The following is a 27,654-nucleotide window of genomic DNA, read 5'->3' on the forward strand; positions in this document are numbered from 1 at the left end:
CGGCCTGGATCAGACACCCAGCACCCATGGGCTGCAGAGCCCCCACTTGAACAACCTGGCAGCAATCAATCGCAACACGGGCAGGCTCCAGCCTACCAACTCCCTCTCTCCAACCTTCTTTGGAGTTGAGGCTAAGAGAGCTCTGACCACCCACCCCTGTTTACCCCATGGGATTCTTGGATGATTCAACATAGGTAGGGGCCCGAAGATGGAGAAAGTTGACTGCCAAAGAGGAGAGGCGTGTGGTGTTCTAGTGATTAATAGGAAAAATGAAAGTAATGTTTATAGAGGCATAAACCTTCCAGACGTGACCTGCATGTGAGAGACTCCTCAACTCGGGTGAGTTTTTTACCTGAGATTGTGGGAAGGAGTTATTTTTGCACAATTCAACCTGCCTATTTGTGTTGGCACCAAGCCTCTCTGAGAATCCTCTCCCCATCTTTGCTTTTCCTTCAAGGACTAAAGCAAAAGAAAAAAAAAAAAAAAGAGATTGTGAAATGGAACACAATAGGCCTATGTTCCATTGGCGTACCCAATGGAGCATCACAGGTCTTACTCTCCATTCTGCTTTTTCATTTTAAAAGGGCCCAGAAATGTGATTCTGCTGAGCGCAAGTTAGAGGCACACAGAGGATCCCCTGGAAGCTGAGGTTGCCCCCAGGAGGCTGTGCCCCAATTCAGCTGTGGTGCTTCTGACTCAGTAGGCATATGCAGCTACTTCTGGGAATAATGAAATTTTTATTCACATCTGTTTGTGTATGGAAAAAATTTCCAATTAAATAGTGAAGTTTGGTTGCAAAAATAGGCACGGGAAGCAGAGAACTCTCTCCTGAAATGTCATCCTAGACAAAGCCAGAACTCTGTACCAACATCTCCACCGTTAGGAACCTGAAGATTTGGTGTTTAACTGAGGTTTCTTTTTTTGATACAAAGTATGATAGCAAACTTTATTGAGTACTTATTCATGAGTGAGGTGATCTTTCTCTCTTTCTACTTTCTTTTTCTAAAATTGTTTTTCTATTTAAATTGATTTACAATATTGTGTTAGCTTCAGGTGTATGACACAGTGATTCAGATATATATGTAGAAATAGATATATATTCTTTCCCCTTATGGTTTTCTTTTCAGATCCTTTCCCCTTATAGTTAGGTTATTATAGAATATTGAGCAGAGTTCCCTGTGCTATACAGTGGGTTCTTGTTGTTTATCTATTTTATATCTAGCAGTGTGTATAGGTAACAGGCTTCTTAAGCTACAATAGCTTGAAAATGAAAATGTCCAGGGCTTCCCTGGTGGCTCAGTGGTAAAGAATCTGCCTGCCAATGCCGAAGACACGGACTCAGTTCCTGGCCCTGGAAGAGTCCCACGTGCCATGAAGCAACGAGACCCATGAGCCACAGCTGCTGAGCGTGTGTTCAGAGCCGCCAAGCCGCAGCTACTGAAGCCTGCACGCCCTAGAGCCAGGCTCCCCAGGAAGCCAGGTCACGAGATGCCCCCGCGCCACAACTGGGGAGGAGCCCCCACTCTCCACAGCTAGAGAAAAGCCTGTGCAGAGCAAAGACCCCGCACAGTCAAAAATAACATCAAGACGTGAAAATTTTTAAAAATAGTGTCTAACCAGCACCCAGCACTGAAGGACCTAAATATGTAAAAGATACTAACAGAACTAATAGGAGATATAAACGAAGGGCAATGGGCCCAAATTTCCAGTTATTTGATGAATGGGCCCTGGACATGTACAATACAGCAAGGTGATTAATAGTTAATGTTACTGAATTGTATATTTGAAAATTACTGAGAGATTAGATCTTAAAATTCCTCACTGTACAGATGAAGAACTGTAACAATATGAGGTGATGTTAACTCACCTCATTGCCGTAATTATTTTGCTATATATGTGTATATCAAGTCATTGCATTGTACACCTTAACCTTACACGGTGTTGTACATCAATTATATTTCAATGAAGCTGGAAAAAAATGCCTTAGTAGCAAGTGAGAATGCTCCTGGCCATTACCTCTAAAGACCTCCAAGCCATCTGTTGCTCTGGGCTCTCCCAAGGGTGCTCCTGTATGTTCGGATCAGTACCTCTGCACACGGTACCCTCTCCCTGGGCCTCTCCTGCGGCTCCCTCCCTCCTCGGGCTGGTCTAACAGTTGCTCTGCTGTTAGGGCCTCTCTTGAGCTCCTACCTCAAAGCCCTGTGGTTCAGAGCTGCTGCCTCTTAGACCTGCCAGCATCACAGCGACCCTGAGGTCTGACCCAGTCAAGTCAGGATCCTGGCACTGAGGGAGGTTAAGAGGCACCCCAACCCCACTGAGGACAGAACCTCCCCTCTGGCTAATCCTGTGCTTCCTCCCCTCCATTCTCAGGATGAGCCCCTCCGAGGAGGCTCCTCAACTCCTCATCAGCTGGGACCCCGGGCGGCCACTCCTGTCCACCCTCGTATCCAGACTGGCCTTACGCTGGAGGCAAACCCAGTGCAGACACTGGTGGGGAGCCGTCCTGCATCGTAAATGTTGGGAATACAAGATTACAGAACCTATTCCTACCTCTTCCTTCTCCTTGATAAATCTAGCCCACAGACACAGGAAAAAGATGAAACGATCACTTTGGGAAGGAGGTTGTGAGTCAGCCCAAGAAACCACTAATATTCAAAACTAAATTAGAAATCTAGAAATATTATTTTATTTCTTTGGCTGGATCCCTCCACTCTCAAATTATGTTAAATAACAGTTTTTAATACACAGCAAAGTATAAATGAACATGAAATGCTGCTCACTTCAGCTCTGGCTTTGGAAATGACATCAGAATGAGTGATACTGAACAAAGTATCATTGACGGATAGCCTTATTTGTAAACCAGCATGTTCTGAACCGTCAGTTGAGTTAAAACCTGACAAGTTCCCAAAGGCAGAAATCAAGTCAGAACAGACATCAGCGTAGGTCAGAAAACCCCCTTTAATCAAAACTCCAAGGATGCATATCCTGAAGGGGCTCACATTCCTAGAAAACAATGCAAAGAAGAACCAATTACACAATCCTTGTGTGGGTTTGGGTGTAGGTGTGATGCTGCCTAAATTCAGGGGCTGAATATCTTGACCAAGAGACTCAGAGATGCTTCCTCTTAATGAGGCGTGAGGAGAGAACACAGCTTTTAGTATGATCTCACCAGGAGATAAATCATGACAGCTGGTGGCTAAAACACAAGCTTTGTGGCAAAGCAGTAGGGAAGCCAGACCTACACATTCTCTCCATTTGCCACTTGGCAGTGTGTTCTGCACACATTTGCTGACAAACAGGAAGGGCGACAACTGCCTCTGTGTTGAACAGGTCACAGAGCAATTGGGTGCTGGGCATAGATTAGAGCAATTGTCTTCATACAACAGCAGGGAACATAGAACATTTAGTAAGGTTTCCTGAGCTCAGATCCTTGCCCTGTGTGACCTTAGACTACTTAGTTAGCTCCCCAGATGCTCAGATTTTCCATCCCTAAAATGGGCACAACAATAGCACCTTTCTTTTGGGTCACTTTAAACACTGTGTAATTAGTGCTATTGATGTATTGAACACAGTGCTTTGCTCCTAGTAATTGTCATTAAATGTTATCTATAAATATGGATGGTGACTGCAGCCATGAAATTGAAAGATGCATGCTCCTTGTAAGAAAAGCTATGACAAACCTAGACAGTGTATTAAAAAAGCAGAGGCATCACTTTGCCAACAAAGGTCCAGATAGCCAAAGTTATGGTTTTTCCAGTAGTCATGTACAGATGTGAGAGTTGAACTATAGAGAAGGCTGAGCACCAAAGAATTGATGCTTTCAAACTGTGGTGCTAGAGAAGACTCTTGAAAGTCACTTGGACAGCAAGGTGGTCAAGCCAGTCAATCCTAAAGGAAATCAGGCGTGAATATTCATTGGAAGGACTGATGCTGAAGCTGAATTTCCAATACTTTGTCTACCTGATGGAAAAGTCAACTCATTGGGAAAGACCCTGATGCTGGGAAAGATTGAAGGCAGGAGGAGAAGGGGACAACAGAGGATGAGATGGTTGGATGGCATCTCTGACTCAATGGACATGAGCTTAAGCAAGCTCCAGAAGATGGTGAAGGACAAGGAAGCCTAGCATGCTGGAGTCCATCGGGTCACAAAGAGTTGGACACGGCATAGTGACTGAACAACAACAAATGACTATGGTTAATAATTCAACCAGTATATACCTGTTGTCCAGCTATCATCAGAAGAGAGAGCAGACAAAGAGATGTGTGTCTTCTGGCAGGCGCTGGAGGCTGGTCTTAGGGGAGCACCCTGGGAAGGGGCAGTTCCTAGATTTGCGATTCTGAGACTTAGCATATGTGAACCTCTCCCAGGGCCCCACCAGGAACAGACCAGAAACAACCACTTCATGCCTAATCTGGTCGTGGGTCCATTCCATCTCTGTTGGTTCCTATCCTGGCTCCTATTCTACCAATAGACTCGAGTTTAGAGGCAGTATAAATCCTAGACCCTTTCTACCTCTTGAGAATTCCTGTGAATCAGAACCCCTGACCTGCATGTCTTCTTTGACTGTTATTTCCTGACATCTCTTTGTGGATCCTGTGCCTTGGGTGAAGGTCTGGTGGTTACTCAGGTGGAATTAGGCCTGGCAGGGAGCAATAGATTAGCTGCAAGGAGCTATTTTCAAGAGCTCCTTGTTAAAAGAATAGGCTACAGAATGAGAGGCCTCAAGTCTCTGAAGACACAGTGAAGCCACTTCCCAATCCTTCCTGTGCTTGGCCTCACACATCAATTATTACTATGGAAAAAATATACTGTCATTTTTTAAAAGAAGGATTAACACTCTTCAAGGGGCTTCCCAGGTGGTGCTAGTGTTAGAGAACCCACCTGCCAGTGTAGGAGATGTAAGAGACATGGGTTTGATCCCTGGGTTGGGAAGATCCCCTGGAGGAAGACATGGCAGCCCATTCTAGTATTCTTGCCTGGAGAATCCCATGGACAGAGGAGCCTGGCAGGCTACAGTCCATGGGGTTGCAAAGAGTCAGACACAACTGAGCAACTTTCACTTTCAACAAGGTCCTATTGTAAAGCACAGGGAACTATATCCAATATTCTGTAATAAGCCACAATGAAAAAGAATATGTACACATATGTATAACTGAATCATTTTGTTGTATAACAGGGACTAACACAACTCTATAAATCAACTATACTTAGATTTAAAAAGGAGAGTGTGAAAGAATGACCCAAAGGAGAAAACATTTCCAAATCATATATATGATAAGAGATTTGTATGTAGGTTATATAAATAACTTTCACAGCTCAAAAATATAAAGGCAAACAACTTAACTTTCAAAATAGGCAAAGAACTTGAATCACACTTCTCCAAAGAAGATATACTAATAGCAAAAGAAAAAAAAAAACCACATGAAAAATTTTCAACATCATGTCATTAGGGAAATGAAAATCAAAACCTCAGTGAGATAACATTTCATACCCACTAGGATGGCTAGAATCAAAGACAGATATTAACACATGTTGCTGAGGACATGGAGAAACTGGGACCCTCATTCATTGCTGGTGGGACTGGAAAATGGAGCAACCACTTTGTAAAAAACATTTGGCAGTTTCTCTTAGGGTTGAACCCAGAGTTATCATATGGTCAGCAATTCCACTCCTAGAAATACATGAAAAATGAAAACATGTCCACACAAAAACTTTTACAGTTGACCCTTGAATGACATGAATTTAAACTCTTTCTTTGAGACTTTTTTCAATAGTAAACGCTACAGTTCACAGTTGATTGAATCTTTGATGCAAAGGCTTGGATACAGAGTGCCCTCCTTCATATGTGGAGGGCCAACTGTAAATTATACTCAGATTTCCCACTGTGAGAAGGGTTGGTAACCCTAGGACCCACATTACATGTTATTTAAGGGTCATCTCTATATGAATGTTCATAGAAGTATGATTCATGATAGATAAAAAGTGAGACCACTTACATGTTTATAAACAAAACGTGGGCTATCCAAGCACAGGAATCTTATTTTACCACAAAAAGGAATCAGATTCTGTCATACACTACACCATGGGTGAACCTTGAACATAATAAGTCAAAGAAGTTAGACACAAAAGGCCATATTATTTCAGGAGTGCATTACTACGAAATGTCCTAAGTAGGTAGTAGACCCATAGAGACATAAAGGTGACTGATTCTGAGGGGGGTGAGGAGAGGGGGGAGCAGGGAGAAAATGCTTACAGATATAGGGTTTACTTGGGGGTGAGAACCATGCTATGAATTTAGGTAGTGGGAATGGCTGGGCACCTCTGCGTATAGCCAGACAATTCTGTGATCACTGGATTGTGTACTGGGCATGGGAATTCTATGTCAGTAAAAATCAAGGACTCCACATCAATGTGTTTTTAAGTTACTATTGTCAGTTAATGATCTCAGGTGAAATACATTCTGTTTAAATAACTTACAGTCCTAAAAGATGTGATTAAATCCAAGCCTGAAGCAAATGTGAGACCTCATGGGGAGACAGTGAAGTCCGGAGCCTGGTCTTCTTGTAAGGACACCAGTGATGTAGAGCAAGGCCCCACCCTCATGACCTCACTGAATCTGCAGTACCCTCTGAAAGGCCCCATTCCCAAACACAGTTTCACTGGGGACTAAGGCTTCAACCTGGATTTCAAGGAGACAATTCAGTCCATATTATACTCAAAGTAAACATGCAATTCTGTATCTAAATTGGTGTTAATCATATGGTATGCTATTTTTTCTTTTTTAGTATTTATTACCCTTACTTTTGATGTAATTTACTTACTTGTGTACAATTTTCCTCTTGGTGTATAGGTGATTTACAGCATTTCAGGTGTATAGCAAAGTGACTGTTATACATATTTATACATGTATCTATTCTTTCTCAGATTCTTTTCCGCTGTAATTTATTACAAGATACCAAGATACTGACTATAGTTCCCTGTGCTGGTAGGCTTTTTTTTTTTCTTTTTCAGTATTTATTACCCTTACTTTTAATGTAATTTACTTCCTTGTTAGTTCATATAATTGAAGTTTTTATTGACTTATAGCTGATGTACAGTGTTTTGGGTGTACAGCAAAGTGCCTCAGCTATACACATACATAAATCCATTCTTTTTCAGATTCTTTTCCACTATAGGTTATTACAAGATACAGACCATAGTTCCCTGTTGTTGTTTAGTCACTCGTGTCTGACTCCTTGTGGCCCCATGGACTCTGGCATGCCAGGCTTCCCTGTCCTTCACCATCTCCCAGAGCTTGCTCAAACTCATGTCCATTAAGTCAGTGATGCCATCCAACCATCTTGTCCTCTGTTGTCCCCTTCTCCTCCTGACTTCTATCTTTCCCAACATCAGGGTCTTTTTCTAATGAGTTGGCTCTTTGCATCACGTGGCCAAAGTATTGGAGCTTCAGCTTCAGCATCAGTCCTTGCAGTGAATATTCAGGGATGATTTCCTTTAGTTCCTATGTTGTATTAAACACATAGCTCCCTGTGTTATATTAAAATTGCACTATCAGACCTGGAAAGCCTGGATTTGCCTCTGAAGACTTTTATTTCACAGAGGCAGAAACCAAAGTTTAGAAGGAGAAATGACTCACCCTTAGTGATTTTACTGAGTTAGGGTTAAGGTTAGTATGTTTGACTCTAAACCCTAGCTTCCCAGTTGGCGCTAGTGGTAAAGAATCACCTGATAATGCAAGACGAGAGACACAACCCAGACATTCTCCCTGGGTTGGGAAGATCCCCTGGAGGTGGGCATGGCAAATCACTCCAGTTCTTGCCTGGAGAATCCCACGGACAGAGGAGCCTGGCGGGCGACAGTCCACAGGTCTGAAAGAGTTGGATATGACTGAAGAAACTTCGCAGCGCATTCACTCCCTGGGGCAGCAGCCCCTGACTTTCCGGCAAGTTGTTGGAAATGCAGACTCTCTGGAACACGGGAGCAGGAGTTGCATTTTAACACAATTCCCAGGAGCATCTTGGATGTATTATAGTTCGGGAAGCACCGCTCTAAGCTGAGCTGCCTCCTGATGAGTTTGTCTCATGTACTTTCTTCTTCTTTTCCTCAAAAGGGATGCAGAGTAGCTGGGGGGACTCTGGGTATTCCAGGCACCCTGCCGGGAGGCCAGGACTAACTGCATGGGCGGAGTGGGCACTGCGGGCTTTTCTTGCCAAGGGGAATGGAGCTCTGGGTGCAGACATAGCAGCAGAGCAGGGAGGTGGCATCAGGGCAAGGAAGGGAAGACCCCCGAGGTGACCTCACACTCAGGGTCACAGCGGTAGGGCCAGCACCCGCTCCTTGCATCCAGAGCTGCCTCGTGGCCATCCGGAGGCAGAGCTGGGAGCTAGTGACAGCTGGCACGGCCATGCCAAGCACGGTGCGCAGGCCTCAGACAGGCGCTCAGCCATGCCCCACGCAGCAAAGCAGCAGAGGTGCAGCAACACTTAGGAAGGTGAGATGGGGTGGCTTCCCCGATGTGCGGGGGCCCACCCCCAACCCTGTCTTCAGCAACCTCTTGATGGGTGATGGCAGTTTGAGAAAGGCCAGGGTGGGAGCAGTCACGACAAAATTTGACAAAGCCTTCAAATTGGGGTGCTTTTTTTTGCCATTTTAAAAGATTTATCAGCACATCCCTGGATATTTACAATGCCCCAAATAAGACATTAAATGATAGTTAATACCTGCAAAGGTTCTAATTTATTCAGGGAAACTTAACAGACCATGTAGGAAAACAGCAGCAGGGAAACCCACGCCCCCTGCACACAAGTGTGCATTTGCTATAGAAGCTCCATAAGCAAACTCAGGAGCGTGTCCTGCTCAGGGTGCCTCAGGGGAGCGCCCCTGCCCGCAGACTCTTAGCCCGCACCTATTGCGGTTCCCACGCTGTGTCTGGAAGCGTTAAGCCTCTGCCTGGTTCTTCAGTCTGGCTCCAATGCGAAGTGGTCAGCTGGCTCCTCTCCTCACACAATGACTGGCATATGGCAGATACTGCAAAGCATCCTTTGAACTGGGGCTTCCCTGGAGGCTCAGATGGTGAAGAATCTGCCTGCAGTGCAGACCTGGGTTTGATCCCTGGGTTGGGGAGATCTCCTGGAGAAAGGAATGGCTTCCCACTCTAGTATTCTTGCCTGGAGAATTCCATTGACAGAGCAGCCTGGTGGGCTACAGTCCATGGGGTCGCAAAGAGCTGGACAGGATTGAGTGACTAACACACCACAACAACAGCATTCTGTGAGCTGCACAATTTTGGACCACATCTCCACACAGGTGGGTTTGCCAGGATCCCCACAGTAAAGGAAGTTTGGGTTGCAAACAGAACTGGTTCCCCACCTCCCAGGCTCTGTGCTCCTCCTCCACAGCTGACCCAGGAGGCTGCCAGGCTGGCCCAACTCTCCCCTAAAGCCTTGGGCGCTCAGCCCACCATTCCTGGGGCAAGTCTGATCCTGCCCCCTCCTCCTCATGACATCTCTCACCAGTCCTCACCCTTCACCCGACTCCTGGTTAAACACATGTGCCGGTAGGGTTTCAGGGTCTGAGCTGCCTGGTGGCCCTCCTGGAATCAGAGGTGTCCAGGTCTCTGGGTCCTTCTGGGCCTTTATTCTAGAGCAATCTGAACATCAGACTGGAGGTGGGACACTGCCTCCTTCTACTCATCTTTTTCGGATGCTTACTGCCTCCCTGAGAAACAGCTACCTGCTTTGACCCCTTCCCCCCTGGGAACACCGGGCTATTCCTCCTGCCTCCCCGCTCCCCCAACCCCTCCCGCAGCCTTTCCAGGCCTTCCAGGCAGCTGCCCTCCCTCCTGCACCCTCAGCAGGATCCAGACGGGGACCTCTAGCCCCTCCCAGGCTGCCCTTTCTTACCTGGCTTCCAGAGCACGGAGGGACTCCAGAGATCCTGAGGAGGAGCCCTTGATCCCCACACCTAGAGGGGGAAGGATTAGGAGAGATTCATTCATTCAGTGCACCCTGCATTTATCAGGCATCCCATCTACTTGCCAGACTCTGTCCTAAATGCTGGGGGCCCAATGATATATGAAACAGACAAAGGCCCAACACTCACTGAGGTCACATTCTAAGGGAGAAGACAGATGGCCAGACAGGACAAAGTGTGCCAAATATGACATATATATTTATATTCAATTGATTTATAATGTTTGCACCTGTAATTGTTTACTTATATAAACAAAGTTCACAGACACATTTATATATAGAAGCAAAATTTTATCTATAATGAAAACATAAACAGCTTTTTGTAAATACAAATATTTAAAATAAGCAAACAACAAATCTATATTAAAACTATATGCTATATACAAATAGATAAATGCTTAGAAGAAAAATAACTCAGGACATGCAGAGCAAAACTAAGTCTGTATTTCATACAGCGTGCTCCTGGAGGGCTTGCCTGGGGAGGTGGCATCTGAGCACGGACCACAGGTTGGAACTGGAGATGACACCGCAGAGCATCCTAGGCAGATGCCCGAGGTGCGCAGAATGGGAAGGCAGAGCTGCAGCGTGCTGGGCTGCGGGGCTGTGCGTTCCGGGTGGGCGCCCAGGTCTGAGTACCTAAGGCCTTTCAAGTCCCAGCAAGGATTTCCCATTCTGTATCTGGACTGGTCTCTCCTCTTCCTTAAGGGAAAAGCTGGAGGGCAGCTGGAGGAAGGCTCAGGCAGGCCTCTGGATTCCTCATCCCAGTTTTAGACTCAAAGGAACGCCTCCTCTAACACCCATCACTGCAGGCTCACTTACTCATATTTTATTCTAGTCCTTGGAACCCCACGAAAGAGTCATTTTTGTAAATCAGACTTTTGCACTAGCCCAGATCCCTCTTGTGGCTTCGGTTCGGGTCAGAAGGAGTGTGGGGTGAAGCTCGGAAGATGCGGGGTCTCTGGCTGGCTTGCTCTGGGCCCCACGTGGGCTGCCTGTGCTGGCGTTTCTGCCTGTGGCCCCTAGAATCCATCACCGGGCAGCGCGACCGCAGCGCCCCTCGACCAACCGGGCAAACTCGAGCGTATGTCCACCCGAGCTCTCAGGAGCAAGGCTGGGCCAGCTCCAGGCCCACAACTTCCAATACCTGACCGGGTGGAGCCCGAACTTGCCTTTCTAACAGGTTCCCAGGTGTGGCAGGTTAGGAACGCACGTAGAGACCCACCGCACCAGAGCCGCTGCCCGGAAGGAGGTTCTGGGTTCCAGGGCGGCGAGGCTGACACCGCTCACTCCTGGTGCTCCGACCTCTGTCCTCCCGTCAGTCCTCCCACCGAGGCTGCCAGGTGCTTCCCCCTCCGCAGCTCCTCCCCGCCGCCGCGCGGCGCGCTCCCGGGACCCCCACGAGCCAGGAGACCCGTGCCCGCCCTCCCCGGAGCAGAAGCCCGGGGAAGCGGGCGGCGGAGAACCGGGTTATCTTCCCCGGCCCGGCTACCGCCCGGCCCCCGCCCTGAACGCGCGCCGCTGGCAGAGCCGGCCGCTCCGGAGGCGCGCGGCGGCGGGGGCGGTGCTCCCGGGGGCGCGGCGCACCTTGCTCCCGCGCCCCCGCCCCGCGCCGGCCCCTCCCCGCGGCCCGCGCCCCCGCCCGCCTGGGTCCGTTCCAGCCCCTTCTGCCGTTCCGGCCCGGCCGCTGTCCTCCGCCGGCCCGCGACGGAGGACGATGGGTCAGCGCGGAAAAAGTGAATGAGGGCCGCGGCGGCGGCAGCGAGCGCCTGACTCGCGGGGCCCGAGCGCCGCCCGCGCCCCGCCTCGCCCGCCGACTCCATGGACGCGTCGCGAGCCTCGGCGGCCAAGCCCCCGACCGGGTAAGCCGCCCCGGGCTCCCCTCGCCTCGCGCGCCGGCGCCCGCGCGGCCAGCACTCGGGACGGGGCGCCCCTTTCGGGGCCGCGAGCACGCGCCCGGCGGGGGAAGGGAGTTGTGTACTTTGGGCGCTCAGGTCGTTGCCCGGGTAACAGTGTCAGTCCGCGGCCCCGGCGCTTTTCGCGTGTGTGCGTTTGTGTGCGCGCTCCTTTTGGGGATTGTGCGCTCCCTTTTGGGGGTCCCCGCGGGCGGAGCCCCACGCTTTCCCTGCCACCCGCCAGAGCTCCCCCTGCGGGAGGGGAGGAAGGCGGTGGAGAGCGGCCCGGGCCCCAGCCCTGTCGCTGACTTGCCCCTTGGGTGACTGTGTCCCAGTCTGTCAGCCCGCCCCACCGTCCGCTCCTCCTCCCCCCAAAAGGAAGGGGACAGGGTGCCGCGGTGTCGGGAAGGCTGTGCAGGGCACTGCCCTGGAGGTTTTCTGCTGCTCCCCTCCCTGGCTGGCTTTTCGGGGCTCCTCGGAACAGGGCACTGGCAAGTGACCCGGGCCTGCCCCGGGGACCCCAGCATCTCACTAAAGTTGGGGCTCCCATCCCTGCCGGCGCGGCCGCTCCTCTTGCCCAGACCTTCGCGGGGTCTGTTTTCCATCCCACAACTCGTGTGTGCGGATTCCACGTCACGTTCGTATTCTCCTCGCTGAAAGAGTGACTTCCCTAATACAAGAAGAATAACCCGCTCTTTAACCAGATCCCGAGCTGGAGCTCGAACCGTGCGGGACCCCCGCCGGGCCGGCTGGCCTGCGCACAGCGCCCAGGGCGTCGCGCGCTCGGCTTGCCGGGGCGGTGCGTCCCCGCGGGGCACACCCAGGACCTACGAGCTGTCTCAAGGGCCTGGAGCGAGTGTGTGATGAGTCCTGCGAATGGAATGAGTGCCCGGGTGGGCCCTGCACCTGCTTACCGAAGGGGCCCACGCTCCACTCTAGCAACTGGTGTCTAGTGAGGCGGCTCTGGGGACAACTAATCTCTCTCATTGCAGTGCGTCCCGTTGACTCATCCTGCCCGCGCGTACTCATAGGCCGCGCTGCTGCCCAAGTGCGCAAAAGGTTTTCAAAAACTGCGTTTTTCTTTCTTTTTTAACTCTGCCCTTAATGCCAGGAAAAAGTGAGCCAGGTTAGCAAATCAAATAATCCTGAAGCTGAGGAATGTTAAAAGGAACTTTTTTTTTTTTTTTTTTTTTGCTGTGCGCTTAGTGGCGGTTATGTAATTCCCTTTGAACAAACAAATCTCCCCCAAAGAAAAGAAATGTGGAAGGTCCTTTTTCAAGGTAGTGGGCATCGCAAAATGACATCGAGAAATGTGAAACAGAATTGCTGCTAATCTGTCTCCATTGGAGAGGTTATTTAATGAGTCTGTTTACGAGACCGGAATCCTTTTGGCAAAACTATCTTATATTTGAAGAGGTCAGCAAACATTTAAGAGGTCAACAAACATTTAAGAGGTCAGCAAAATTGTATCCAAAAAGTACTTGTAAAATCCTTTAAAAGAATCTGATTGTAGAAGTGAAATGGGGATTCCTAAACTTGGGACACTGTTTCCAGGGTGGTATTTGTGTAAGCAAGAAGTTAGTCACCCCCACCCTGCCACCCCTGCCCAGTCTGGTTCGTGGTGCTTTGCAGACCTCTGGCCTTCATGTCCAAGCCCCCCCCCACCCCCCAACTCCAGAGAGACTAGGGGCTTTTGCTGGATATGGTAACAAACCTGAGATTGTTATTCTTGATGGATTTGACTCTTTCCTCACACTCAATGTGGAGCCTCCTGTCATCTTATATGAACATCTTTGACAAAGAAATGCAGACATAATGTTTTTAAATCTCTCATTCTCAATTATCGTATCATTTGTTTTAGTACCTTTTAGTGAACAGACGCCAACCAAATACAGCATGCTTAAAATCAGAGGGCAGAAATGGTCTTGGTTTTTTTTTTTTTAATGTTTTATATAATTTAGGTGTATTGGTTGCCTATCAGAAAGGAAAGGTACAGATGTGAAATTTCTGGCTTTGGTACATTATTGGTGGCAATCAGCTTCTGTTGGTTCTTCACTGAAATTACCGTCTCCTCTGACCTGTTCCTGTGCTGCCTAAGAATAAGGCAATGTCTGCCACGTGCTCTATGCTCCAGGGAATATGTTTTTCTCTGATACTGCCATGATTGGTTATCTAACTCCCCTTTCATTAAGCTATTACTTTTCCACACCATAGCAGATGACTAATGTGATGGATTTGTTGTCCTCTACTGAGACTGGCATTTGCCTTGTGTTATGTAGAAATGAGCTGGATGGGGACAATGAATTAAGGACATGTCACCTTATAAAATGACGTGTATGACAGTCCTTCTTGAGAATTACTGAAGGGCCAGAGACATTAGTGAATGTAAACTCACTGACTGTGTGTCTGCCTAATTTATTAATACATAGTTATTAGTTACCTTTGTTGAGAACACAAGTATACATTTTATTTGGATGGGAATTTAGATTTTTACTAGTAATTTCATTGAAACCATATCTTAGGGCTAACTTAATTTCAAACTGTTGGGGAAAAGTATTCTTTTAGGAAAGAAGACATAGGCAAAAACTAACCAATCAGACCATGTGACTTTTCAAGAATTTCAGACCTTAGTTGAGGTATACTAATTGATGGAATATTCTAGAATGCAAGTAAAAGTAAATTACCTTTGAGTAAAGTTTTAAAATATCTCCAAGTCCATTTAAGGCAAAGTTTATTGGCTTACTTTTAGTTATCTGTTTGAGTATTTGTGAGATCTACCGCAGTAGTTCAGCCCATTCCACTATTCCTGTTTGAAAAATCTCATGAATGGGGAGACTGGTGGGCTACAACCCATGGAGCCACAAAGAGTCAGACATGACTGAGCAACTAGGCACGCATGCATACACCCACATCCCAGTAGTTGGTTAGGGACACAGGATTAAATTTCCCACTAGAGCTGGTAGGAACAAGAGGCAGCATGTTGGTGAGTTTGGCAGGATAGTAGTTAATTTTTATTTTTTCCCCTGAGGTGGAAATGCGTATTTCTGTAGGATAGAATAGTCTCCAGTGACATGAAATGTCTAAACAGCTGGTGCCTTTGCCCATTGGCTTCATTCAGGAGCGTGCTTGTGTGAATATCAGTGGAAGTTTGTGAGTCAGTTTCACCAGAGTGTGTGCTCCCTGGAGACATAGCTGGTATTCCCTTCTCTGCATAAATTTGTCATTACTTAATCAAGTTATTAGAACATGGAATAATTTTAAAGATATTAATCGAAGTGGGTAACTTGAGCTTCTTGAATCCTGTTGACACCAAACATACCGCTAAGTATGGGAGGCCTGCTACTCCTGACCGTGAACTTGTGTGGCCACCTTGGCATTCTCTACCTTATCTCTCAGGAGCTTGCAAAGATAGTGAAATATTAGCAGGTATGCTCTGTAAAAACAAGTTTAGGCTTCTGCCCCCCCCCCTTTTTTTAAGGTTTCTAGGCTTTCAGCTAACCTGTTAGAAAGTTGTTTGCGTGCTTAGAAATGACAGCTTGAGTGATTATTTGCTACACTAAAAATTTCCCATTCAATTTGAGCTTTTTTTTAAGATGTTACTTCTGAGCTCTTCTTTAAGTCAGTTCATTTAAGGACATTAAAATTCATTCTTGTCTGATGTAAGATGGAGAGGAGATCTCAGAATTTTATTCTTTTGTAATAATAGTTTTTCTTAATTTTTTTTAGTACATTAGAGGAGTTGAATATTTCCCTGTTACAATAGCAGATAATTGTAGAGCATTGTAAGTATTTCTCAGTGCTTGTGTGATGGAGCTGAAGCTGATATGTGATTAAATTCGATGTGAAGGTGTTTGTACCAGGCTCGGCAGCCCACGGCTCGGCTCCACCTCTGTCCCTCCCTGCTGACTTTTCCTGGTGCCAGCGGATCAGATTATTATTAGGTAGGTCCAGGCAAGTGACACCCCCACGGACATGCAGGTCTGGGACTGGTGGCCTCTTTAATTTGGGACCTGGGACGTGAAGTAATAATTTGTGAACACCTCTATGTGCTTCCATAATTATTAGGAAAGCAGCGATTGTGGGTTGTCTGCACACCGATGAGTAGTTTAGGTTTCTAGACCTTTTGTGCTTTGCTATTAAATTTAAATTTGTAATTGGTCGTAAGTTTTAAAAGGGAGCAGAGATGTTTGACCCCAGAGTAGTGTTTAGATTGAAATTGTGCCAATTTAAAACATAGGAACACTTGATTGTGATGTAGCTCTGAACTAAGTAAAAGTGTTCAGTGTATTTATATGTGTATTTCCAGCACCCCTTTATTCTCTCCCCATCTGCATTTAATTGTGGGGTCTGTGGATTGTATGTGTTGGATAATTTTAGTTGTAAATTTTTTTCAGTTACTTTATACTGTAACAGAACATAGATTTGGTATTTCATGATTCACTTAAGGCTTTTATATATCTTCATCTTTGTATTTTTTTTCTCCAGTTAAACTAGTTAATATTGATTTGTATTATTGACATATTGATACTCTACCTTCTTACTATTTTATAATTTTCATTTAAGCGAATTCCACCCCCCTCCACCTTATACCTTTGTTTTCTCGCTTTCACCTCATCGCTGGAGTGTTCATCTTCCAGGACCACTTGCTGGCTTTCAGCACCTGAATTGACGACAGCGTCATCAGCTTTATCACTTCTCCTTCATGTTTCCATAATTCTTTATTTTTCACTCGTCTCTCCCAGCCATAGTATTCAGGGCTTTTCTCGCTTGTACTTTATATGGTTTCATTTGCTTTTATACAAAGCTAATGATGGTAACTTTTTTCAAGACCTGATGGTGTTTGTTCTTTTTTTTAAAATTGAGATATATGTGTTTTGCAATATTGTTAGTTTCTGCTGTAAAATGAAGTGAATCAGCTGTTGTTGTTCATTGCTAAGTTGTGTCTGACTCTCTGTGACCCCGTGGACTACAGCACTCCAGGTTCCCCGTCCTTCACTATCTCCTGGAAGTTGCTCAGATTCCTCTCCATTGAGTCGGTGATGCGATCTAACCATCTCATCCTCTGCCACCCTCCTGTTTTGCCTTCAGTCCTTCCCAGCATGAGGGTCTTTTCCAGTGATTTGGCTCTTCACATCAGGTAGCCAAAGTATTGGAGCTTCAGCTGATTTCCTTGAGGATTGACTGGTTTGATCTCCTTGAGGTCCAAGGGTTCCTCAAGAATCCTCTCCAGTACCACAATTCAAAGGCATCAATTCTTCAGCACTCAGCCTTTCTTCTGGTCCAACTTTCACAACCGTACATGACTACTGGAAAAACCATAGCTTTGATTATATAGACCTTTATCAGCAAAGTGATGCCTTTGCTTTTTAATACACTGTCTAGGTTTGTCATATGTACATACATTCCCTCCCTCTTGGACTTCCCTCCCTCCCCCATCGCACCCCTCTAGGTCATCACAGAGCACCGAGCTGAGCTCCCTGGGCTGTGGAGCAGGTTCCTGCTGGCTGGCTGTTTTGCACATGTAGTGTACATGTCAGTCCCCATCTCCCAATTCAGCCCACGCCCCACTTCCTCGTCTGTGTCCACAAGTCCATTCTCAAGTCTGTCTGTCTATTCCTGCCCAGCAAATAGGCTCCTCTGTACCATTTTTATAGATTCTACATGTATGTGTTAATATGTGATATTTGTGTTCTCTTTCTGATTTACTTCACTCTGATAAGTCTCTAGGTTCATCCATGCCTCTACAAATGACCCAGTTTTGTTCCTTTTTGTGTGGGTGCATATTCAGTCACTCAGTTGTGTCTGACTCTCTGCAATGCCATGGACTGTAGCCCTCCCCAGGCTCCTCTGTTCATGGAATTTCCCAGGCAGCAATACTGGAGTGGGTTGCCATTTCCTGCTCCAGGGGATCTTCCTGACCCAGGGATGGAACCCGTGTCTCCTGCATTGACAGATTCTCTACCACTGTGCCAGCATTCCATTGTGTATATGTACCACATCTTCCTTGTCTGTTCCTCTGTCCTGGGACATTTAGGGACCTAACGGTGTTTATTTATTCTAAACTAGATGTTGCTGTGCACTCGCGGGTCTCCAGCAGCTGCTACGTTTCCGCCTCCCTATCTCATGGACAGTCCTCCTCTGCAGGGACAAGGATGCTCACCTCCCTAACTGGGGGGATACATTGCAGCCTCTCGGGCTTATACTCACGTCTGTTGGTCCCCTAATTAGGTGCTAAGCTGTTGCTTGCCAGGACCATGTCTCCTACAGGTTAAGGTCAATTAGAATAAATTTCACAGCCAAAAACATTTCTGTTTTAAAAAAGAAAAATCTTGTCAAGCAGCAACTCAGACATATTTTACTGAGATCCATTTGATGAGACAGGTTCCCAGACCACATATGCTTTTGGGAACTTTTGCAGCTCCAGTCCCCACCTCCACCAAAGCAAGTGAAGGTCTCTTTTTATGAGACACTGACCGCTTTCAAAAGATCATTGAAGTCTTTATCCTTTTTCCCAAAAACAGAGACTCCCAAAGGTGAGCCAGATAACCAGGAATCCTGCTTCATCACTCTTTCTTATTCCTCTCACCACATTACCCAGGATCCCAGATGAGGGATATTGACTTACAGACCGTCTCCCTTCCTTCAAACAGGGGACAGCAGGCTGTCTTCCTCTGTGGACACACGTGGACATACATGGATGTGCTTGCACCCTCACTGGGCCAGGCAAGGATCTTTCCCTAGTCCAGAATTCCTTGTGCTTGGCCATTAATCCAGTTTGACTTGCTTCATCCAAGGCAGACAGGCAGGCTTAGTGGAAAGAATACAGGCTCGGGAATAAGAAGACTCGGGTCCAGGTGTCAGATGTGCAGGATTTAATTTAGTGGCCTCTGAGCCAAGCCTGCAGCCCTGTCCTGGTGTGGCTCCTGCCTCTATGCCGGCTCAGCGGAACGCCGTGAGGATGAAGGTGCTCTGTGCGTGTGTCCTGTCCGGAGCCACTGAAATGTGAAGCTGCATCTTTCACTTTCTCCAGTTTTCATTCATAAACAGTTGCAGCCAGGTAGGTCAGTGGCGCCCTCGTGGGCCGGCAGGCCCAGCATCTCCTTTCTCACGGCCCCTGTCCTTCCCGAGCCGAGTGCACCCTGCTCTCTCAGGCTGCCTCTCTCCCCAGGGCCCAGCGATGTTTCTTCTTTCCCAGGTAGCGCCTGCCTCCTCCTCCAGTTGTAGCTGGGGTCTCCAGTCACAGCCATTGAGGCCCCTCATCTCATCTCAGATAAGGAGCCCTGACCTTCGCCTCTTGTGGTTGTGCTGATTCCCCCACTGGAAATGCTTATGTGAGGTTAGGGTTTTCCATCAAGTATCTCTGATCCGCAGACGTCTGAGCTCCTGGGAGGCAAGGGTGCTACCTTGTGATAAATCGTGTCATAACTTTATGGCGCAGGATTTTTGTTGCTGTTGTTGTTCACTAACTAAGTTGTGTCTAACTCTTTGTGACCCCATGGACTCCAGCACACTAGGCTTCCTTGTCCTTCATTATCTCCCAGAGTTTGCTCAAGCTCGTGTCCATTGAGTTGGTGATGCCATCCAACTATCTCATCCTCTAACACCCTCTTCTCCTTTTGCCTTCCATCTTCCCCAGCATCAGGGTTTTTTCCAGTGAGTTGACTCTTCACATCAGGTGGCCAAAGTATTGGAGCTTCAGCTTCAGCCTCACTCCTTCCAATGAATATCCAGGGTTGATTTCCTTTAGAATTGACTGGCTTGACCTCCATGCAGTCCAAGGGACTCTCAAGAGTCTTCTCTAGCACCACAATTTTAAAGCATCAGTTCTTCAGCACTCAGCGTTCTTTATGTTCCAACTCTCACATCTGTACGTGACTACTGGAAAAGCCATGAAAGTGAAAGTGAAAGTCACTCAGTCACGTCTGACTCTTTGCGACCCCATGGACTCGTCCATGAAATTCTCCAGGCCAGAATACTGGAGTGGGTAGCCTTTCCCTTCTCCAGGGGATCTTCCCAACCCAGGTATCAAAGCCAGGTCTCCCTCATAGAAAGTGGGTTCTGTACCAGCTGAGCCACAGGGGAAGCCCAAGAACACTGGAGTGGGGAGCCTATCCCTTCTCCAGGGGATCTCCCCGACCCAGGAATCGAACCGGGGTCTCCTGCATTGCAGGTGGATTCTTTACCGACTGAGCTATCAGAGAAGTCCATAGCTTTGACTATGTGGACCTTTATCAGCAAAGTGATGTCTTTGCTTTTTAATATGCTGTCTAGATTGGTCATAGCTTTTCTTCTAAGGATCAAGTGTCTTTTAATTTCATGGCTGCAGTTACCATCTGCAGTGATTTTGGAGCCCAGGCACAGGATACCCAGCTGGAATTCAAAAAGTGAGCCTGCATCCCCCTGTCAGTGGAAGATGTTGGGTAAGATGGACTCAAGGCTCATGTGATCTCTGAAACCATAGGAACAGAAGTGTTCCCAGAAATTCTAGATCCTTCTTCTTTAAAGACTGACTTTTTAAAAACTTGCTGCTTCATCTTGTTTTTGCCAGACTGTAGGACATCGGAAAGATCAGTTGTCCCTGAACTGTTTAGCCCCCCTGCTCTGACTGGGTGTGTGGGCTGTGCTGTCCTGTTCTTTGCAGACTTCGGAGGTATTGGATGTCTGATTTTGAAGAACTGAAGTGAGTGTATTAGACAATGCAAAGTGATGGCAACTGAGGGATGAAGTCATCTTCTCTCTCCCTCCTGTGAAAGTCCAGTTCTGCAAACAGGTGTTGAAGTGTGTTGTGATCTGCCTCCCAACTTAACATGTTCAAACCCTAAGTGCTGAGGTGGCGGTGTTAGGAGGTGGGCTTCTGGAGGTGTTAGGATACGAGGGTGGGCCCGGGCCCTCCCTACTGGGATCAGTGCCCTGATAAAGGACACCCCGAGAGCTCCCGTGGCCCTTCCATCCATGGAGATAGGGGGAGAAAGAAATCTGTGACCTGGAAGAGGTCCCCCGGACCACCCGAGCACCCAGCCTTGGCCTTCAAGCCTCCAGAACTGCAAGCAGTACGTGCCTATTGCTTATAAGCCCCCTAGTCTGTGGTGTTTTGTAAAAGCAGCCAGAACAGGCTAAGACATGGTACCAAGTCCCAGGGGACCTGCTTCTTCACATCTGGTGGCCCCGTCTGCTCTGGCCCTGCGATTGTGGGAGGAGGCGGAGGCCCTGCCCTTTACTCTGGGGCCTGGTCCTCAGGTTGCACATCCCTTTGCCCATGTCTATGGCCCCGTCTTTTTCTAATCATTGTAAGATTTGCATGACGTGGCATTCGCCATCTCTGCGGCTCGGTGGCATTAAGTGCAGTCACGTTTTTCTGCAACAGTCACCATTCATGTCCAGAATCGGTTTCTTCCCAAGTCTCCAGTCTCCCCACCGCACTGCCCCCAGCTCCTAGTGCCTACCCTCCTACTTTATGTCTGGGTGAATTTCAGACAGAAAGTCTAGGAACTTCCAGGAATCCTAGATAGCTTCCAGGAATCCTCTGATAGCCCAGGTGGTAAAGAATCCCCCTGCAATGTGGGAGACCCTGGTTAGATTCCTGAAATTTCCTAGAACAGAAATACTGTCTAGGGACGTCAGAAAGGTAAAATCTTGAAGGGTTTGTCTTTCTGCAACTGGCTTATGTCACTTAGCAGAATGTCCTCGTCGTAGCCGGTGTGGAATTTCCTTCCTTTTTAAGGCTGCATGTGTGTTCACCGCCTTTGGTTTGTTCACGCACCTGTCCATGGACACTTTTGCCTCCGCTGTCGGCTGCTGTGAGTGATGCTTCTCTGGAGGTCCCTGCTCTGACTCCTTTCCTGTCTTGTCCCTGGGGTGGGATAACTGGATCATAGGCAATTCTATGTTTTGCTCTTTCAGGATCACCACCCCGCTTTCCACAGCAGCGACTCTGTTCACCGTTACAGCCAGCAGTGCCTGAGGGTTCCCGTTTCCGCATCCCCCCCACTGACCTTGTCCTTATCACCTGCTCCTTTCCAGTCACAGAAGATGAGGGGACAGGACCAGGGAGCTGCCCGGGGTCCTTGCTGATGTGCTGGAGCTTCTGACTCTCCGTGGGGACTGGGAGGAGCTGCAGTGAAAGTAATCAGACAGGCCAGGTGGCCCTGCCCCTCCTCCTCCGGGATTCCAGGGGCCCCGGAAGCCCCTCGGCCCCTGCTGGAAACCCATCCTCAGTTTGCTCTGAGCATCACCCGCAGCAGTGGCGTGGGTGGGCCTGTGACAGCCCGCCCTGGGCTGCGGGCAGCGCTGGGTGGCAGTAACACCTCCCCCAGGCCTCCAGGAGAAACCTGTGCATGTGCCTGGCCCTGACCCTGCCTTACCTTAGTCTGGAACAGACCAAGGCACCGGCAGTTTACTTTTTATGATGTCTCTGTTCCTGCCATGCATGTCCTGTCCGCTCTGGCTTGTTAAGAATGGGCACCAGCCTGGAGAGGTGGGGAGGGAGGAAGATTCCCAAAGCTGGTCCATGGGGTGGCTGCAGCAGGAGAACCTGGGTTCCTGCCTGGGTGGGGAGTTGGGTGGGTTGGTGAGAAGAGCAGCAGAAAGGGTGGGGGGTCCTTGCCAGGCATCTGTGCTCCACGCAGCGTCGGGCTAGTGGAGTGGACCAGATGTATTGACCCTTCAGAAATGTGGAAATGGCTTGAAGCCTTAAATGCTTAGGTAGCAAACTGAGGTGAGGAGACTTGGGAAAATGGGCTGTGAGTGTGAATGTGTGTGTGTGAATGTGTGTGTGTGCACATGGGACATGAAGTTTAGGCTCACTTCCAGCCCTGGGCAAAGCAGCAGACTCCCAAATCAGATCCTGGCAGTTTTTGCAACCCTGATGGTTAGGGAGTTGAATTTAAAAATAGCTAGGGTGGGAGTGATAATATAGCAAAAGAGATTTGTGTTCCTGAGGCTAAGTCTTGGGACTTAAATACAGTTGTGTTGAGTAGAGCCCTATTAATTAAGAGCAGAATCCAGTAATGTTCAATAAACAAACCATTAGCTTGGAAAGAGACTGATTCAGTGTAGTCAGAATCTAGACGCTTGCCCCTGAGAGGAGCTCCCTGCCAGGACTCCCCATCCATCTGCCCATTTGGCCTCCCGTCTGTCTTGCCGCCTAAAATTATCATGTGGAATTGGTTGAGGTAGAACTGAGAACTGTCTCCCTCTGACGTTCCATCTAAACCACTTCTTACTAAGACATCCCAGGGGTTCACGGTGTCCGGGCAGCGTCACACGGAGAAAGAGTGAACTGTAGAGCTGTCGCCTGCACCAGGTCACCCCGCTGGGTTTAAACCTGGTGGCTGCCAAGGGCAAGGTGCTGGGGAGTGAGCGGTTGGGAGTTTGGGATTTGTGAGTGCCAACTCTTAGATACAGGATGTATAAACAGCAAGATCTTACTGTGTAGCACAGGAAACTATATTCAATACCCTGTGATAAACCATAAGGGAAAAGGATATGAAAAAGATATGTGTATAAATGTATATATTTATATATATGTTAATATATACACTTTGCTGTGTAGCAGAAATTAACATAACACTGTAAATTAGCTATATTTCAATAAAAGCCAAAGAGTTTTAAAAAAGGGTTCCTGGGGATCCTGAAGCTGAGTGTCTCTAATGCCCCACCTGTCACTCCCCATCCCCAGCCCCAGCCTCATCCTCAGATCTCTTTCCTTGTTTAAGGTGCTGGGATCCACAGATGAAGAGTGTGTCCTAAGTGAGGTTAGGTGGGGGATTTTACCACCTTTAGAAAAGTAATGACAGCTAGTTTGGAAATGCCATTCATTTAAATTGAAGAAGATTTCAGTGTAGTGTCTCCTTGTTACTCATCAGTTCTTTTTTGACAGACCATCGTGTTTCACATTTTTGGAATCCTGCCTTTGGGGCCGGACATTTTCTCAGAGGAGGAGGCGGAAATGCTTTGCATGAGGACCTTCCTCATTTCAACGTCTTAGTCATCTGTGACAGTGAGATTTTCCAGCTGACAGGACAGGCGTTCCTTGCCCTGGGAGGGCGGGCGGCCCCACCGATCCTGCAAAGTTGGTGATGGTGAGCCTGTCCGCAGCCGGGGGTGGGATTGTCACGTGACTGAAGTCTCCTGGCCAGTGTCCTGCTCCTCACCTCGTGGCCACTTGGTACACAGGGTGAGCTCCCAAGTCCAGCCTCCGTCTGGCTTCCGCAGGTGGTGTCCCGGCTGTGTCTGAACCGCCTGTGTTTCTCAAGGGTGTTTTCCTGAAGAAACGGTCCACGTGTCAGCACCACTTGGCTTCTTGCTTGTGTGGCGGTCTTGTGATGGTCCCCGCCTGACAGTAGCAGTGTTGGTACGTCTCCGGACGTGCAGCCCTGAGTTGCCTGGGGGGGCTGTTGTTTGGGGAGAGGTAAGGGGGTGGGGGTGGGAGGTTAGGGGGTGGGATTGGTGCTGTTGTCAAGCACAGACCAGGTGTTTGTGAATTAACGTGATGCCTCGAGTGCAGCTTCTTCCCCCTGCAAGATGCTCTGCTGGATCCTGGCTCAGGAATTAATAGTACATCACAGCCTCCCTTGGCCTGGGATGCGGACTCCGCTCACTGCGTCTTGTGTGTACATTTAAGGAGAACCCAGTGCTCTGCTCTGCCCAACAGGCAGGCTGCCCTCAAAGCGGCAGGTATGCAGGCGCTGGCTCGCAGGGCTGGGGTCAGGCTTTCTGGTGGGCGGCCTCGGCTGGACTGCAGGCCGAGCTGTGGGTGTAGCTGTGAGCCAGGCGGCCTTCCCTGTGCCCCTGCAGATGGGTGGGCATCAGGATTGGGGTCTCCCTGGGTTAATGTCCCCCATGTCTGGCCTGCGAGCAGGAAGGAGCTAGGCGTCAAGATGGCCCAGGTGGCCCTCGGGGCTGAGCCTGCATGGGGCGGCGCTGATGCTGGCCTATCCCGCAGCAGATGCCAAGGGGCCTTACAGGGAGACGGGATGGCCATGCTCACCGGGCGGGGTTGACGGAGCACACCCCTGGGGGCACCTGAGTGTCCTGAGGGTCCCTCTGCACAGGCACTCTGAGCTCCCAGGGTCTGTGCCCGTCAGTCTGTCTTCTTGTTCTTTTTAAGCTTGTTTTTAGTCACACTCACAAAATAACTTATCCCGCTTCATGAGGCTTTACTTAACCCGGGTGGCATACTCTCCATCTGTCAGTTATAACTGGTAAGTGACACGTGTGAAGTTGGAAGAAAATTCCTCTTCTGTCTGCTGTGGGTCTGTGGAAAACATTGCTTTTTAGATGAGGCATCTGAATGGCAACTCCGGGGGAAATTATACATTTGGAATGTATTCTTGATGCGACTTCTCACTTGGAGTTTAAAATGATTCGTATTCTTATGTCTGTGTTTGGACTTTAGCTGGGGAGGTTAATGGGATGTAATGGATGGCTTCTTTTTAAACCAGGGAGGCTTTAATAATACACTCATGTGCAGGAGGAGTGCACGCTTCACTCTTAACTTTTTACTTCAGGAGGGAGTGTTTATTTTTTAATTGAAGTATAATTGATTTACCATGTTGGGTTAATTTCAAATGTACAAAACAATGATTCAGTTACATATGTGTATATATTTTTTCTTTTTCAAACTATTTTCCCTTATAGGTTGTTACAAAATACTAAGTAGGGTGTCCCCATGCTACACAGTAGGTCTCAGTTGATTATCTGTAGTAGTGTGTGTCCATCAGTCCCAAACTCCTAATTAATCCCTCAAGCCCCATCCCCTTTGATAACCACGTTTTCTATGTCTGTTGGTCTGTTTCTTTTTATAGGGAATTCCTTTTTATCTTTTTATTAGGTTCCACATATAAGTGATATCATATGATATTTGTCTTTCTCTGACTGACTGATTTAGTATAATGGTCTCTTGGTCCATTTTTTCTACAGATGGCATAATTTCATTCTTTTTATGGCTGAGTAATGTTCCATTGTAGGCTTCCCCAGTAGCTCAGCAGTGAAGAATCTGCCCAGTGTAGGAGATAGGGGTTCAGTCCCTGGGTCGGGAAGATCCCCTGGAGAAGGAAGTGGCACCCCACTCCAGCACTCTTGCCTGGGAAATCCCATGGACAGAGGAGCCTGGCGTGCTGCAGTCCATGGGGTTGCAGAGCATCAGACACAACTGAGTGCACACACACAATATTCCATCGTATATTGTGCCACATCTTCTTTATCCATCCCTCTGTTGATGGACACTTACGTTCAGGTTGCTTCTGTGTCTTTTCTGTTGTAAATAGTGCTGCTATGAACGTAGGGGTGTGTGTATGTTTTCAAATTAGCTTTCTCTGGATAAATGCCCCAGAGTGAGATTGCTGAATCGTATGGTAGCTCTGTTTTAGTTTTCTGGAGAACCTGCATGCTCTTCTCCACAGTGCTGTCCTGCACCGATTTGCATTCCCACCACCGGTGGAGCAGGGTCCCTTTCCCTCCACACCTTCTCCAGCTTGTGGTGTAGGTACATCAGGTAGGGAGTGTTTTTATAATGCTAAATAGGCATTGACATTGAAACATGTTTTCATTTATTTTCTGTGTGCAGAAGTGACATATCATTGGGAGCAAAAGCTTTCTCCCAGGTTTCACTCACGTCCCTTTTCTTTTATCAGCCTGCAGTAGTGACTACCCCTTGCTCTGCAGGAGGTCCGGGCGGTGGAGGGTTGGGGATTGTGTGAGAGGAGCAGGGCGTTTTTGCTGCTGTCTAGTCCCTGCTGTGCTGAGGGTGTGGATGTAGGGGATGGCGGGCAGGACCACACGGTCTTCAGATGCACCCTCTGGGTGCCGCTCAGACCCTGGCGCCTTCATCACTGGTCCCCTCTTGACTGAGATGGAGATGGTGTGGCAGCCTGTGCTTGGATTGCGGTCTCCTGACTTGGGCCACTGGGGATTTTGGAAGAGGTCTGTGCTCCAAACCTGGACTGTGTCCAACATTTCTGCATGATATCCTTTACTCATTAAAGAGACTATAAAGTAAATAATCTCGGTTCAGCATGGAATCCAGTCAGCCATGGTTCATGTGTGTTTGATCAGCTACTGTGTAGAATCTTTGCTGAGAAATAACACCACAAGATGATTTCCTGAAAATGTGTGTTTGGCAATTAGATAAAATACTGAATGAAAGTGAAAGTGTGGACATGTTAGTCGCTCAGTCATGTCAACTCTTTGGGATCCCATGGACCCGCCTCTGTATCTGCTGCTTTTCCATCCCAGGGGCCGGGATGCCCCCACCCTCTCTCACCACCCACCCGGCCCTTGCTGAGTACACAAAAGCAGGTGTGCACCTTGACCTCATTACTGGATTTGGATAATGGCCTTTTCAGCCCACCTTCAGCCATGTGTCCTGTCCCCAGATTCTTTAAAAGGACAGAAGTTTTTACATCTCTGCTCCCTGAAAGTGAATGTAAGAGCCTCACCCTGAAATTACGGACTGTTGCATTAACTCTGTAACGAGGCCTGAGAAAGGCTCTCACTTGTGAAGTTCAGGGTTTATCACAGCAGTGGAAACAGTAGCTCATTTCGAAGCGTGCAGCCCTCTGGGTGGTGTACCGTTGTCGTTGAGATCACTGAGCCAGTGGTTTGGCACATGCCAGAAGGTGAATCATCAGGGTGGCCTCAGCTGTCTGTGCCTGCAGTGACAGCCGCACCCCGCGTCCTGTGCCAGCCCTCCTTAAAAATAGTAGAAATAGTGGTAGCAGCTCATGACCAGGGAGTGAAAAGGAATGCAGTCAGGTTCCTACCTTTGAAAGCACGGTCGTCGCCAGGACTG

The 27,654-nt window shown here is 48.1% G+C and overlaps 1 protein-coding gene and 1 long non-coding RNA gene across 3 annotated transcripts in view; one reads left to right on the top strand and one right to left on the bottom strand.

The window, feature by feature from the left end:
• LOC122674373 overlaps positions 1-12,949 on the bottom strand; it is a 52,490-nt gene extending 39,541 nt beyond the window's left edge. Inside the window, exons 1-2 of the long non-coding RNA XR_006334961.1 lie at positions 12,779-12,949; positions 9,904-9,964 (exon numbers count right to left, since the gene is read on the bottom strand). This is a non-coding gene — a long non-coding RNA (uncharacterized LOC122674373). The remainder of the gene's footprint in view (positions 1-9,903; positions 9,965-12,778) is intronic.
• Positions 11,146-27,654, top strand: part of COBL (cordon-bleu WH2 repeat protein) — a 304,756-nt gene continuing 288,247 nt past the window's right edge. The window contains exon 1 of one of the 2 annotated variants that reach the window (XM_043872647.1): positions 11,146-11,831. In XM_043872647.1, the coding sequence (XP_043728582.1) occupies positions 11,791-11,831 (41 nt within the window). In that variant the 5' untranslated portion in view covers positions 11,146-11,790. Of the gene's footprint in view, positions 11,832-24,078; positions 24,217-27,654 lie in introns of those variants that run through there. The other variant, XM_043872649.1, reaches the window with a different exon arrangement.

The sequence above is a fragment of the Cervus elaphus genome, chromosome 18 (genome assembly GCF_910594005.1).
Source record: "Cervus elaphus chromosome 18, mCerEla1.1, whole genome shotgun sequence".
NCBI lineage: Eukaryota > Metazoa > Chordata > Mammalia > Artiodactyla > Cervidae > Cervus > Cervus elaphus.